The following is a 15119-nucleotide window of genomic DNA, read 5'->3' on the forward strand; positions in this document are numbered from 1 at the left end:
AACGTAAAAATTGTTCAACGGGTCTACATTGTTATCGTTTACAATTGCGAATGAATCCTCCGTCTTATCGGTCTCGTTATTAACTTTGTCCTGTTTCACATCGTGTTGATTCACTTCCACCTTTCGTGCTTGTTTCACTGGAAGGAAGGCATAATAGAGACATCCTTCCAAATCGACTATTTGCCATGGTTGCATCGGAATAGATTCTTTGCCGTATTGAAAATGTCCGCATCCATTTACGACCCTGAAAATTATACAGTACATTAGTTAGGAATTCTACCATCGATAAGGTAATTTTAAAACACATCTATCTTTTATTCAGTAATTTATATATATATATATAGACGTTTGACACTCGACGCTGAGAATAAGGGATTTTTTTAAATATAAATGGATAAGGCATATGTTCCAGATAAATGAAAAGTTTTTAAGAGAATTTTGATAATTATTTATATATAATTTTTTTCAGTGATCTCTTTCAATTTCTTGAGAAATTACAATCGACGATATGGATAATCACAATTATGCAATAGTAAACTAATAACTTTTTTTTATAGTAACTTACAAATTCTGTAATATAGGTATATTTGACAAATATCTAAAATTACATTTTACAATTAATCACGTATATAAAAAAGAAATTAAGTCTAAGATAAACGCACAAAAATAACTGTACTATAATACATAGAAAAATATAATAAAACCCCGTATAACGTGGTAAAAAAAATTGCAACAGCATGTAAAGCAATAAATTTCAAAATTATTTTTATAAACAAATTTTGTCTTTTATAAAATAAACATATTTTCGAATTTTGTACAACACAAAAGTATCGTAGCGAAATATATTCCCCGTGTTATACAGAAATCTACTATATATAAATATTGAAATTTATAAGCACATCCCTGCAGTTGTATATGTTACAAATACAAGTGTATAAAATTTGCAATTTTATACACATAATTAGAAAATAATAAATGTCGTCGAAATAACAAATAAACAAGTTAACCCAAATTAAATATTCTATTATTTAGAAAATATTTAGATCCGAATAATTTTTTGTGTTAATATAACGAATAATAAACCAATAAAGTAAAAAATCATTAAGATATAACACAGGACAAAACGAATTAACAATTTTATAAAAAAAAACTTTTTTTAATAAAAGGACATATGCGTTTTGTTGTGTCGAAGAAAAAAAAATTTCATGTAACAAACATTCTTATTAAGTATATGCAGTATAAGTATCTTATAATGCGCATAATAAGATTTCACATTAACATTACTATATAATTAAAAAACCTCTGCGTGAATAATATACAAATGTATTTTCAATTATCTTATAATAGATTGCCATAGGCATTTCCTACCTCTAGATATCCCTGAATTAGTAAAAAAAAAAAAAACTCGTACAACAGAGGAATATCTCATTCGCACAGTACATGAGTACCTACTACACAAGCACATTTTTTACACGTGTATTGTCACCATTTTCCAATTACGATTCATCCTCTAAATCGTAATAAATAAAATTTTACGCCGATCGATCGTCGTGTCAAGCGTTCATGACATCATTCAAAATGTGGTCGATGAGAACTCGCGGTAGCGGTGGATGAGAGCCGGGATGCGATTTTCTGTGGCTGATCAATCCTGGTTTCTGCGTGAAGGCTTTGCCGCAGATGTCGCACACATACGGCCTGATGCCGGTGTGAATGAGAAGATGCTGCTTGAGGGCGGTCCTGCGAGCAAAGGACTTGGTGCAGACGGTGCAACTGTACGGTTTGTCCCCGGTGTGGATCCTCATGTGCACCTTCAACCTGCTGTTCCGCGAGAACGTCTTCCCGCACTCCTCGCAGACCACGTTTTCCCTACGCTCGTGTTGCCTGAGCATGTGCTCGTCGAGGTTCTCCTGACTGACCATTCGCCTCTTGCAGATCTGACACTCATACTTGGCCTTGTAATGCGCGAACTTCTGATGCACGTACAGGGAGTTGCTGTTGAGACAGGTCTTGCCGCAGACGTCGCAGATGACCGGTTGCTCCCGGTGGCTGAAGCGTATGTGGTTCGTCAGGTCGCCTTTGACCTTGAACTTTTTGCCGCAGGTCTCGCAGGAGAACTTGAAGTCGTCCGAGTGTTTGCGCGCAACGTGTATCTTCAGCTCGTACTTGTTCTTATTCTTGTAGTCGCACTGATTGCAATAGAACAGTTCCGGTTGGGTGTCGCAGGCGCCTCGCAGCTCTTTGTGCTTCCGCTTGATGTGAGAGTACAAGGACGACTTCTTGCCGGTCTTGAAGCCGCATTCGTTGCACGAGTACACTTCGCCGACTTCGTCCTCCAGCCTGTGTCGACGTTTGTGCGAGTACAACGTACTCTTCTTCGCGCACGTGAAGTCGCAGAGATCGCAGCGTTCGCTGACGATACTCTTCAGCTCGCTGGATTTCTTCGAAACGTCAGCGCCGAGTCCCTCCACCTTGCAATCTTCCTCCGCGCAAATTTCCTTCTTAATCGTCAAGTCGGAATCTTCTTGATGCGACATCGACGCTGTCTTCTTGGTCATTTCATCCATGTTTAAGCAGGATTTCTCGGAAGACGCGTAGTTGCACTTCGTTATTCTGCGTCTCTTTCTGGCAGTCGTGCTCGGGGGATCTTTCTTAGGTCTCTTATGATTCCGCGCCAAGTGAGACGCCAGAGTGGTGCTCCTTTTACATTCAAAGTCGCACAAGTTACAAGCAAAATTCGTCGTACTCTTGCTTCTGTGCTTAGACATGTGCCTGTTCAGAATCGCCTCGCTCGAATACTCGTGATCGCAAATCGTACAAGCGAGCTTCTTCGTCGTCGTCGTATCTTCTTTGTGTTTCCTCTTCACATGTGCGTTTAAAGTCGCTAGTCTATTACAGTCGAAATTGCAAAACGTGCAAACGTACTTTGCTGCCTTCGCACGCTTTTCTGATGCTTTCACTCGTCTTCCTCGAGCGTTTATCTTTAGATGTCGTGCATATTTCTCTCTCGTGCGAAAATATGACCGGAAAATATTTTCTGGTCTCCTGCGAAACCATAAACGCATCTTGTGCGTTATCTTGTGGCGATTCAGCATAGATTGCATAGAAAATTTCATACCGCATTTATTACAGGTATAATTCTGATCTATCTGATATATGGAGGAATCCATACAATTGTCGACATTGCTCTCTTTCTGATTGTTCGATCGATCCTCGGTATCTTCGATTTTAATGAAGGTCACAGGCGGTGCATCAAATAAACTTATGCCTTCCTCAGTGTTAGCGTTGTCTAACGCTGGTATCAATGAATACCGCAATTTGCCGCCAACGTCGGCATGCTGCCACAGTCTCATCGGTATCGAATCTTTTCCGACGATAAAGCAACCGGAAGCGTCCGTCTGCAAGATCTTCCTGCAGTAGTTTTGTTCTCTAAAACATATTAAAATACAGCGGTTAATCTCAATGGTGTCATTAAAGCTCGAACATCTCAATCACTACTTACTCCAGATTTAAAAGTCGTTTCTATAAGGAAATTTGTATGCAATTGAAGCTTGTGGAACTACATACTTCTTATTTAAAATTAGTCATTAAGAATATTATATCTCTTCAGCACATTGAAAATCTATAATTTTATTGAATACTGGAAATGATATTTAAAAAAAGAATCAATTTGGATAACAATTCACATATAAATATGTCTTTTGTATATATTAAATATTTCAGTATATACATTTCAGAAACAATTTAATATAATAACGTTATTTAATAAATATAACTAGTAAACGTATTTATAACTAATTAGAATTTAATTTTAATTATCATCAATTCACATTTTTCTCGTTGTATAATATCAAGACAAGACATATACATTTATTGATTAAATATAAAAGTAAATACATCCATAAGCATAATACTTTTTATGTACCAAAAATTATACATAAAATGTTCTGTTCCTCTTTCTCTTTTTCAAAGCATCATACAGAGACCACATAATTCTTTATATTTATGTAATACAATTCTTTAATACATACATCATTAATTATAAGATAATATAAATCTTACAGTTGTGTATACACATGCAATGTTGTGTCACACATCAATCACTTATAAGTTATTCTAGATTTGATATAGAGAGATATCTCTACGAGACTCTTATATATTTAGATTTTAAATAATATCCAAACTGTTGCGTATTTTTCCAAGAGGCAGAGGTGATGAAGACAAGTGTGCATCCGGATGTTTCCTATGCGCGATCATGCAGTTCCTCCTCTTGAATGTTTGCTCGCACAAGTCGCAGATATACGGTTTTTCTGTCGAATGCGTGATTAAATGCATGTTTCTCATATTCGATGTCCTGAAACTCCTTTAATCTAAATCTGGCACGTGTACGGTTTGACGCCTGTGTGTATCGTCGCGTGGCTGGTGAAATATTTCTTGCCACACTCTTTACACTCGTAAGTCTTATCGTGTTACTGCATATAACTGTTCTTCTACGTAATCAGCTTTTTGTTGCACACGTCGCAATGAAACTTGTACTCATTCAAGTGCGCCATTTTCCTGTGTTTATACAGGGAGTAATTGCTCGTGTAGAATCTACCGCAAATGTCGCACATGTGCCAGGAACCGTCATGCGTCATCAGATGGAACTTTAAGTCCCATTCTAGCTTGAAGTATTTACCGCAATGCTCGCAGACGAATCTGTACTCGTCGGTGTGTCGCCTGGTGTAGTGGGCCTTCTGATGGGCCTTCGTTCCGCCGCGATAGTTGCACTTACTGCAGCCGTACAAATAATCGGACCTCATTTTTTCATGAATAAGTCGGTGCACATTCAAATTGTAATTGTATTTAAAATTCTTGCCGCAAACCGCACATCTGAAGGAACGATGAAAGCTGTGCTTGCCCATAATGTGACTCAGAATGTGGCTCTTCCGTTCGGACACTGTCTGACAGATGTTACATATGTAATTTCCATTAGCGAGCTTCTTGTAGAAGACGTCTTCTTTTCTGCACCCTTTGTCGATAAGAGATAATTTTTCGTCGACTTCTGCGTTTTTCGCTGTTTTATTTTCACTAAGCTGCTTATCGATGGTAATCTTCCTTATTCCGATTTTCATTAGGTATCTTGATGATTTGAATCAGTTAATATTTTAAGAGATGTCTTCTTGTCTGTGACGGTTTTCGACTCCGATTGATCTACTATCGTCGACTTTTTTTCGAGAAAAATTTTACACAAAATGTCACACTCATCTCTTTGATCAGGAACAGATTTCCTAAAAAATACGAATTATATTTATCAATACAACAAAAATTATTAGAAAGTTTTATATCCACAAACGGCACAAACATATATAGACACATAGATATTTTTAATCATACTTGTTATAAATCAAATAATTTATTTTATATTTTTATAAATAATATAAATTTTATTATACAATTAAATTATTTGTTGTGTCAACTACAAAACATATATATATATATATATATATATATATAATAAAAAAATTGTTATATTTTAATTAATTTATATGCATATGTAAATGAAATTTTTTAAAGAACTTTATATACTTAAATAATTTTATATATAAAAATACAAATATTTAACAAATAAATTTTTCTTCAAAAAAATGATAAAATTTACAACTAGTAGTTCTGTAATTTTACTAATAAATTAGCATATATGCAACAAATATACCTATTAGAAGTTAGCCCTTCTCTTTTAGAATTACCATATTTTCACAATTGTGCTGAATTGTGCTATATTGTGCTCAAATTTATAACCATAATATGAAAAATAAAAAAAAATGAAAAAAAAAACAAACAAAAAAAACAATTTATAAGTCAGCCCCCTACTTTTCGTTTTTTTTTCATTTTTGCGTTTGTGCTGAATTATGCTAACATTGTGCTAAAATATTATTTTAAAAAAATAATAAAAAAAGGTTAAGATAAAAAAATCAATTTTTGATAATATTGATTGTCGCATGTTTCATATTATGGTTATAATATTCGAGCACAATATAGCACAAACCTAGCACAATTCAGCACAATCGTGAAAATATGTTCATTATAAAAGTGGGGGGGCTAACTTCTAATAGGCAACAAGTATATAATATATATCAACATACTGCATGAAATTCAATATGACAACAAAATTGTCATTAAATTTTTTACAACGCTGAAGTATCTTATCTCTTTCTATACATATATATGTTTTATTATATTGAATTTTATTTTAATATAATGTATGTGTCTAAATAGGCAGATATATAATTAAAGTCATTATATATCCTGGAAGACAACAAATAAAATAATTAGCTATACGCACATATTAACTTATTATTTAAAGTAAATAATAAAAAATATATGTGAGCAATAAAATATTTTTTATATAATATGTAATCATATTTATATGTTCATGTGTGAGACATTGTGTAGTATTTAATCTCCTATTAATTTCTTACGTAAATTATATATCATTTGTTTTCATACCGCTGTCATATTCTCAACAATATTTCTTATCGATACGATGGAGCTTCCATAACATCTGAATGTTCCTTCTTCCAATGAACAAAGCTGGATGTACAAATGTAAGGACGAATTATGATTACTGTGTTTCAGCATATGCTTCTTATATTCCGATCCATTTATATCAAAAATAATCCTTCAAGGCAATCCTATCACATAATATCTTTTCCTTCCTCTTCAACTTCAACTTCAAGGTATTGAGTTGTCACCACATTGGATTTTTTGTCAGCCGTTTAATCTTTTGTCTCAATGTCATATATCTCTTCAGCAAAGTGTTGCAAAGGGTCTTTTTCATCATTTTATTCGTTGATCTAAACAGTCGAAATATCATTGTTTCGGTAACACAAACATAATTCATGTTAGGTCACTACCTCGTCTCAGATTAAAATACGATAATTTGCTACTATTATCTTATTATAAAATCTTTCGAATAAATAAAATACGAATTAATATATTTTATTTTTTAATTTATATATTATCTCAACAGCTGTTTTTTAACATATCTTAAATCTTTTATATAATATATAATACAAAGAATATGTCGTACAATAGAAAACAAATAGCACATACATTGTTATACCTATAACATGTATATCTCTACTCATACATTCACACACTTACTTTATATTTGCTTGTTTTGTTTCACAGAATTTTTCTTTGTTCATTATCAATATCGTGAATTTTATGTAATGTTTTAGATGTTCAGTCCGTCATTAATATATATATATATATATATTTCCTTTCATAAAGATAAATTTCTAAGCAATACTGTACAAATAATAATAAATGTATTATATAATTGGTCTTTTTACTTTATATTTTATAATTTGTATTAACTTCCAATTGTGTTTCAATCATTTTTTTTATTATTTAAAGCTATTATTTTCTCTAGAATTTAAAAATTGGATAATTCTCTTTCAAATAGAAGAGCGAAACATATACTATAAATAATCAATATTACAATAGTACATTTTAACTAAATAATTACATATATATATATAGAAGACCGTTTTATAATTATCTTCTCTTACATATATATGTACGAGACTAGATGAAATCATTTGGTATAAATCTTTTTATATACGTCAAATATATTGATGCGCTTACATTCTGAAGTAAAACTTCTCTAGCAGTAAAGATATATTTTTTTGCAATTAATATTCAATTAATCATTTTATGCTCGTGAAAAATGAAATGAATTACATAACACCTAATGTAAGTGAATGACTGTAGATGCATCAAATGCTATTAATGTATTTAAAAAAAATTTTGATTGTAGATTTACAATGTATCTTTTGGTCATTATTATTGAAGATAAAAATATGTTTATGTAAAATGAACAGTTTCACCTTTCACATTATGATTTGAGCATTTTAAGCATACTTATATATATTTGAGCATACTTATATATATTTAACAGTTAATTAATAATATATTAATCTATATATATATATAATATAATTTGTTATTATAATAATTTTATGAACATCATGTAACTCTATTTTATTCTATGAACACAATAAAAAAAAAGGAAATTTCAACTATTAAATAATGCACCATAAAACAAAAATATTTTCTACTTTCACATATTTAAACATTTTATAGTAATTATAGCTATAATTTTGTACTGTTTCCGTGGCACATATGTATTATCTAATTAAACAATACTTTTTAAACAAAATTTTAACAACAAAAAATGTTATAAAATAGGTTTAAAATATGTAGTAACATATTAGCTAATTTCCATTATGACTAAAATGCAATTAACTAAATGCAATTAAAAAAAGACATAATACAATAGAAAAATAAAAACAAGCAATACAATAAGAGTTTAAAAAATAATTTCAGAAAGTTATGTATGAAAAAATATTCTATTTTCTATAATATAAGAATTTTTATGTAGCCTAATAATAAATATGTTAAGAAATAAACTCGCATTATGCATCACGTTAGGAACTATATATATAAGCATTTGTAACTCAACATACATACTGTGAATACATACATTAAAAAAATTTGAAAAAATGTGAGTCGCGAAACAACATATATATATATATATATATATATATATATATATATATATATATATATATATTGTTTTGCGACTCATATTTTTCCAGATTTTTTAAATGTATGTATTCACAGTATAAAATAATACTTGTAGACAATTTTATAGTATAAAGAAGTTGTAACTATTACATATAACTTATATGTAACTATTACATACACTAGCGAATTTGAAGTAATGGGTTTCTACAAAATTATTTGGCCAGGAACTATATATATAAGCATTTGTAACTCAATATACATACTGTGAATACATACATTTAAAAAAATCTGGAAAAATGTCTGTAAGTTTTGTTAAGTTTAGATTGACACAGTATGTATATTGAGTTACAAATGCTTATATATATATAGTTCCTGGCCAAATAATTTTGTAGAAACCCATTACTTCAAATTCGCTAGTGCATGTAATAGTTACATATAAGTTATATGTAATAGTTACATAAAAAAATTATCATTTCAACTTCTTTATACTATAAAATTGTCTACAAGTATTATTTTATAAAATCGAAAAAGATCGTAGACTGACAAATCTAAACTTAACAAAACTAATACTTTCTATGTTTGTACTTCTTATGTTTCAGAAAACAAGCTCTATATTTAAACACGGCATCGCAATAATTACATTTAAAATTTAGCAAATGTCGTTTTAAATGTTTTTTGAGCAATTGTGCCGTTCTAAACTGCCATTTACATTGTGGGCATTTAAAAGACAACATTCGTTCTTTGAATAAATTCAAATCGTTGTTCAGCTCATCGACATTTCTGTTATTACATCGTTGTAACTCTATCTATTCAACCTTATTTTCCTGCGTTTCATATTTCTCGACATCAACTTGACACTTCTCTTCGCATTCATGACTATAATTCTTGTCGTTCTGATCGTTGTGATGTTTACGCATGTGTTGCATAAGATGACAATTATCTTCGCATACATCGGCACACACATTGCAAACAGTATGAATCTCCATATGCTTCAAGAACGTCGTCTTAGTTTCGAATAATATAGCGCAAAAATAGCATCGAAATTTATACATGTAATCAGGAAACAATTTTTTATCGTCTTCATATGATGATATAGGAAGCTTGAACGACTGTTCAGTCTTAAGACCTTCATCACAAACAGGATACTTGTATGGATTGGCATTATCATGATCTACCATGTGTCTCTTTACGTTGCAATTCATCTTTAAATTTTTCCAGCGTAAATCTAGATCTAAATTTTCTTCGTCTTCGGATGCGGTTTCTGTCGAGGATGATACTAATTCATCTTTTTTATTCTTATATGTTTTGAAATCCAACGAAATATCGCTCAAATCTTTCTCCGGGCCATCGATCACAATCGTCTTCTTTCTGGTTTCGACGAAATTTTCAGGCTTTTTCGTAGATTTAGGAATCTCTACGTTTTTATACGTATCTTCAGGCTTTTCCGTAGATTTAGGAATCTCTACATTTTTATATGTATCTTCAGGCTTTTCCGTAGATTTAGGAATCTCTACGTTTTTTTCCAGTGGACGACACGGCGGTGGTACAATCTCGGTTTTGTTTCCGTCTTTGAAATTTTCAGGAGAACATTGCATCGGGACAAGATAAAATTGATGATTGAATTGAATCACAAGATAATTTTGTTCAAGAGGACCACGTGGCACAGACCTAAAAATAAGAAAAATCCATTAGTTTAGCAAAACATGATTCTGTACAGACAAACACATGCTACCACCTATTACGCATTAAAAACATTTTTGAATATTTCCCCTCTAGATATTAATAGAAAATTATTAACATATAACATATTATTATAACACATTTAACATTAATATAAAATTACAAATCCTGCTATTATAAAAATATTTACTGCATTTATTCCAAAAATATATATATCCTTATTATTCAAATAAATTAATAAATATTATACTTTTCTGCTATACATTTATTATGTATCCATTCATTATTTTATTTTAAAATTGTATTATAAACATTTATCCATTTTGTTCATGTAATATTTCAACATAATTAAAACTTCTGAAATCTCAAATTGAGCATTATGTTATTGTAAATCGAATTTTTAAAGCACTATTAATTCTGTAGCATCATCTGTTTGTTTTGTGATTATTACTTAAAAAAAAGTTATATTAGTTAAAGTATATACAATATTCCTTTACAACATTTAAACATATATTCTCAATGTAATAAAAAAATATTTTATTATTGAAAATTAACATCTAGTTAATCAATATTACATAATATATTGTTGTTATTATACTTTTTATTATAGGTAACATCTTAACCATTTCATCAATTGATTGCACCACTTTATCATTGTGAATAGCATAAATAAATTCGCGTTTAATAAAAACATATGGTATTTATTTATGTATATTACATCGATTTTATGCTGTACATTGCATCCCATAAAATAAACAAAAGCCAATCGCATTCAGGCTCGCTGAATATTCCCAAATAAAATCGTATCTCCTTAATTTCATTTCAATAAAGATTGAATGGAAAATACTACCTTTACGGTCAGAAATGTAGAATAAAACGCGAATATAATTCATTAAATAAACTAATATTTTCCAAAAGAAATATATAACACATTTCTTTGTACTATACATAGATAAAATGTAAAGTCGTATCACATAAAATGATATATCGTTGATAATAATATTAAATTTTCAGATCATGAAACTACCTAGACAATATTAAAAGATATTATGGAAAATGTTATTATATTTCACTGCATTTTTATGTGTAAAAATAATATTGAATCTAATGTGGCAACAATAGCATATTTTTCATTCAACTCAGTTTGTAAATAAGGATTGGAAGACTTAGATATACAAACAAATATAATTAAACAATTAAAAAATGCAAGATTTAAGCAAAATGTCAAAGATAAAATAAACTATATATAATATATAATTTTAGATTTATACGCGTTACTCTCTTACATTATATGTATTTACAATACATTTGGTTGGTATTTGCATTATTAAAAAAATATTTTAAACAAAAAATATATGCATATGCGATAAAATTTAGAAAATAACTAGAAAAATATAGAGAATATTTTTGTAATTCCAAACATTACAGTCTTTCTTCAAATGTTTGACATCTACAAGAGGATAAATATAATAAATACTCGAATGAAGAATTTGGAATCTAATCGTAAATGTGTGTCATAAGCGCGATAATCCAGCATGTTAATTCCTAATTTGTCCTCGAGTAAATACATTGCGTTTCGATGAATATGAAAATAAGATCGACATACCAACACACGGGATCACACGGGATACATTTTCAAGAACCGAATCCTCCTGAATATTATCGCCTCATGCAGGCAGGATCATCCAAATCTCATTACTCTCTATCTTACAAATGGATCGTCGTTGAGATAATATTCACAATTATTTCCACAATCTCTTTGCTTTATATTAAAAAGATATAAAAGTACAAGACCCCAGCAACACAAGATGGTGTTCTCTTTTCATTTCACAGTTCACCATCCGCCATACACATACACACATGCACACATACACGAAAAATTACTTGACACTCTTATTCACAATAATTTTATCCTGCACACCATGCAGCAGATTCGTAATTTTGATAGGCGGTGGCGGTGGATGCACGCCAGGATGCTTCTTCCGATGCAACATCATCGGCGAACGCTGAGTGAAGCTCTGGCCGCAAATGTCGCAGACGTAGGGTCGCTCGCCTACGTGAGTCAGCAGATGGATCTTCTGCGAGCTGAGGCAACCGAAGGTCTTGCCGCATATCGCACAGAGATACGACTTCTCGCCCGAGTGCGTTCTGAGATGCTTCGTAAGGCCGTACTTGAATTTAAACTCCATGCCGCACTGCTCGCATACGTACTTCATCTTGTGCAACTCGGCGTGGCTGTCGAGATTCTTCTGGGTCTTGAAGCGCTTCCTGCAGATCTGGCACTCGAATTCCTTCACCTTGGTCTTGTGCTTGTAATGCTTGTGGAAGTACAGGGAGCTCTTGCTAGGATAGGACGTGCCGCATATGTCGCAAACGCAGGATTCCGTATCGTGATCCTTCATATGGGTCGTGTAGTCAGATTGGACCTTGAACATCTTGCCGCATTGTTCGCAGCTGTAGTTATAATCTTCGGTGTGCTTGCGAATGTAATGTATCTTCAGATACGGCTTCGTGCGAGCTTTAAAGTCGCATAAGGTGCACGCATGCAGCTGCGCCGGCTCGTCGTGAATCTCCATGTGCCTGGAGAGATACGCCCCGGTTTTGAAGCCCTTAGAACAGACCGTGCACTTGTGTGGCCGTGAATTGCTGTGCTTGAACATGTGACTAGTGAGCTTGCTCTTGCGGTCAAACGTGATGTAACAAATCTCGCACATATGCGACTTCTTCTTCTTGTTGGGTCGCGCCTTCGAAAGTTCGTTCTTCTTGTGTCGTTTCCTGAAGTCCAACGGAGTATCGTCTAAATCGTCCTCCGGGTCATCGATCACAGTCTTAGTCTTCTTTCTGGTCTCGACGCGATCTTTACTCTTCTCGGTGCGATTCTTGTTTTTTTCGACGTGATTCTCGGCCTTCTTTTCTTTCGCTGACTCGGTTTTGGAACTATTTTCCTCGGTGGCGGGCGGCGGTTCTTTCATCATGAACACGCTCAAGGACTTTGGGATGCGAAAATAATCGTCTTCCAGTTTTACTATCAGAAAAGTTGACAAGAGTGGATCTAGTTGATTGAACCTAAAAAAATTATAAAAATTGTCAGTCCATTTTCTGCGGTAATATAATGGGAGATATGATCGTGCTGGTTGCACGCGAGCATGCATTGGGGTGCAACCTCAACTAAAAATTTCGCTAAACGAAAAGCTAAATAAGGGCTAAATTCTATGGAGATAACTTTTTCTTATTATTTACAAATATATTCTTAAATATTTTTTTCTTATTATTTTTGATTTTAAAATTTATTCATAATTCGATAAATATATAATGGACTCTTGATTACTTTAATAAAAATATACAAACTTTTTAATTTCTATTAATTAATATATAAATAAGCTTCATAAAATGAACACAATTTTAATCAAATATATTTACAGACAATATTTATTACAGACAGTTTAATTTGTGCGCTTTTTATGAGATTTAAAAATTCTGTCTGTAAAAGTGATACAATTAAATATTGTTTATTTTGTTGTGTTGCATAAAAAAAATTTCAAATATCTCAGATAATCTATATGATTGAATGCGCATTTATAATATGTAGGAAGTATTTCAGTTTAAGTCGTTTATCATAAATAAGGCTTTGCTCCGCTATACTAAGTAAATTTTATTTCATTAGGTTTTCGGAAATTTTAGTCTATAAAGACCCACAAACCTGCAAGTCTTTTTATGTGATAATTTTTATTCAATGTGATGATTTTGCACATTTTTTGACAGATATTATATTCGTAGTTTGTAGAATATCACGACACAATTCTTCAACTGATTATTCGAGAAGAGCTTATTGCAGATGGAATATATTTCGTATTTAACATTCAAACATCGTCAACTTGTCGATACTTATATGTAAATTGCAAATTTTTTCGTTGCTGCTTGACAAAATATTTCTGAAAGAGAATGAGAACATTTACAAATCTAACTGTATTCTTATATCTTTACAACAATTGTACGAATTATTAATTTATTATATTACTTTTTTATTCAGTCACCTGGTAAGAAACTGGTTTGATTTTTGTCACTTTGTTTCCTTTTCGTAACACACAAGCACTCTTATACTTATAATCATTTCACACAGTCGACTCCTGAAAAATTAACAAGTTTAATAAGTAAAAGAAAATGTATCGCTCCGTTTAAGAGCCTGATGTCACAATAATTTGTAAAAATATAAATTATTATAAACAAAGGATAAGAGAAATTCTTTTATTTCAAATATAAAAAAATGTATATTAATATTTAAATTAAATTTTTGTAAAAAACATTTATCCAAAAGTATATTTCGATAAATTACGTACTTATTAAAAGGCCATTATATATATATATATATATATATATATATATATATATATGTCCTCTCTTTTCACAATCAACAAATCTTATTATTTAATAACATTATCATAAAACAGAAAACTTTTTATTTTGAATATTTTTAACTTTCATTATCCATTAAATGTTGATTCTAAACATATCATATCTGGACAAAAATTAATACAGTAATTATTCGTTCAAACATGTTCGTAGTAGCAAACTAAAATTAAGGAGAAGATATTCTCTATATAGTTAATTATGTCAATCAAATATGCAATAATTTGTTTCTGATATAGTAAAATCTAATTAACATCAAAATAGCATAAATTAATTTTCTTTACATAAGACAGTTCTAATTGATTGAATTGAAAGTAAGTTAATGTGTATATAAAAATCTACATAATTATAAAAAAATATGCTTTAAAAAATCATAGATAATAGATATATTTTAAAAGTATATAAATATTCAATCATTTTTAAAACATATATAATTCAAATTATCATATAAATAAACTATA

The 15119-nt window shown here is 31.0% G+C and overlaps 2 protein-coding genes across 2 annotated transcripts; both read right to left on the minus strand.

Moving 5' to 3' along the window:
• Positions 1–3899: 3899 nt before the first annotated feature.
• Positions 3900–5111, minus strand: LOC114933387 (zinc finger X-chromosomal protein-like). Its single transcript, XM_029305919.2, has one exon. It carries the CDS (start codon positions 5109–5111, stop codon positions 4488–4490), a length of 624 nt encoding a protein of 207 aa, XP_029161752.2. The 3' UTR covers positions 3900–4487.
• Positions 5112–10931: 5820 nt separating this feature from the next.
• Positions 10932–14259, minus strand: LOC114933386 (zinc finger Y-chromosomal protein-like). Its single transcript, XM_029305918.2, has 2 exons — positions 13952–14259; positions 10932–13317 (listed from the first exon to the last, which is right to left on the minus strand). The coding sequence occupies exon 2, from the start codon at positions 13224–13226 to the stop codon at positions 12132–12134; it is 1095 nt and encodes a 364-aa protein (XP_029161751.1). The 5' UTR covers positions 13227–13317; positions 13952–14259; the 3' UTR covers positions 10932–12131.
• Between the last annotated feature and the right edge of the window lie 860 nt (positions 14260–15119).

This window comes from Nylanderia fulva, unplaced genomic scaffold (genome assembly GCF_048542155.1).
Source record: "Nylanderia fulva isolate GAGA-0341 unplaced genomic scaffold, ASM4854215v1 Scaffold25, whole genome shotgun sequence".
In the NCBI taxonomy this organism is placed as follows: Eukaryota; Metazoa; Arthropoda; class Insecta; order Hymenoptera; family Formicidae; genus Nylanderia; species Nylanderia fulva.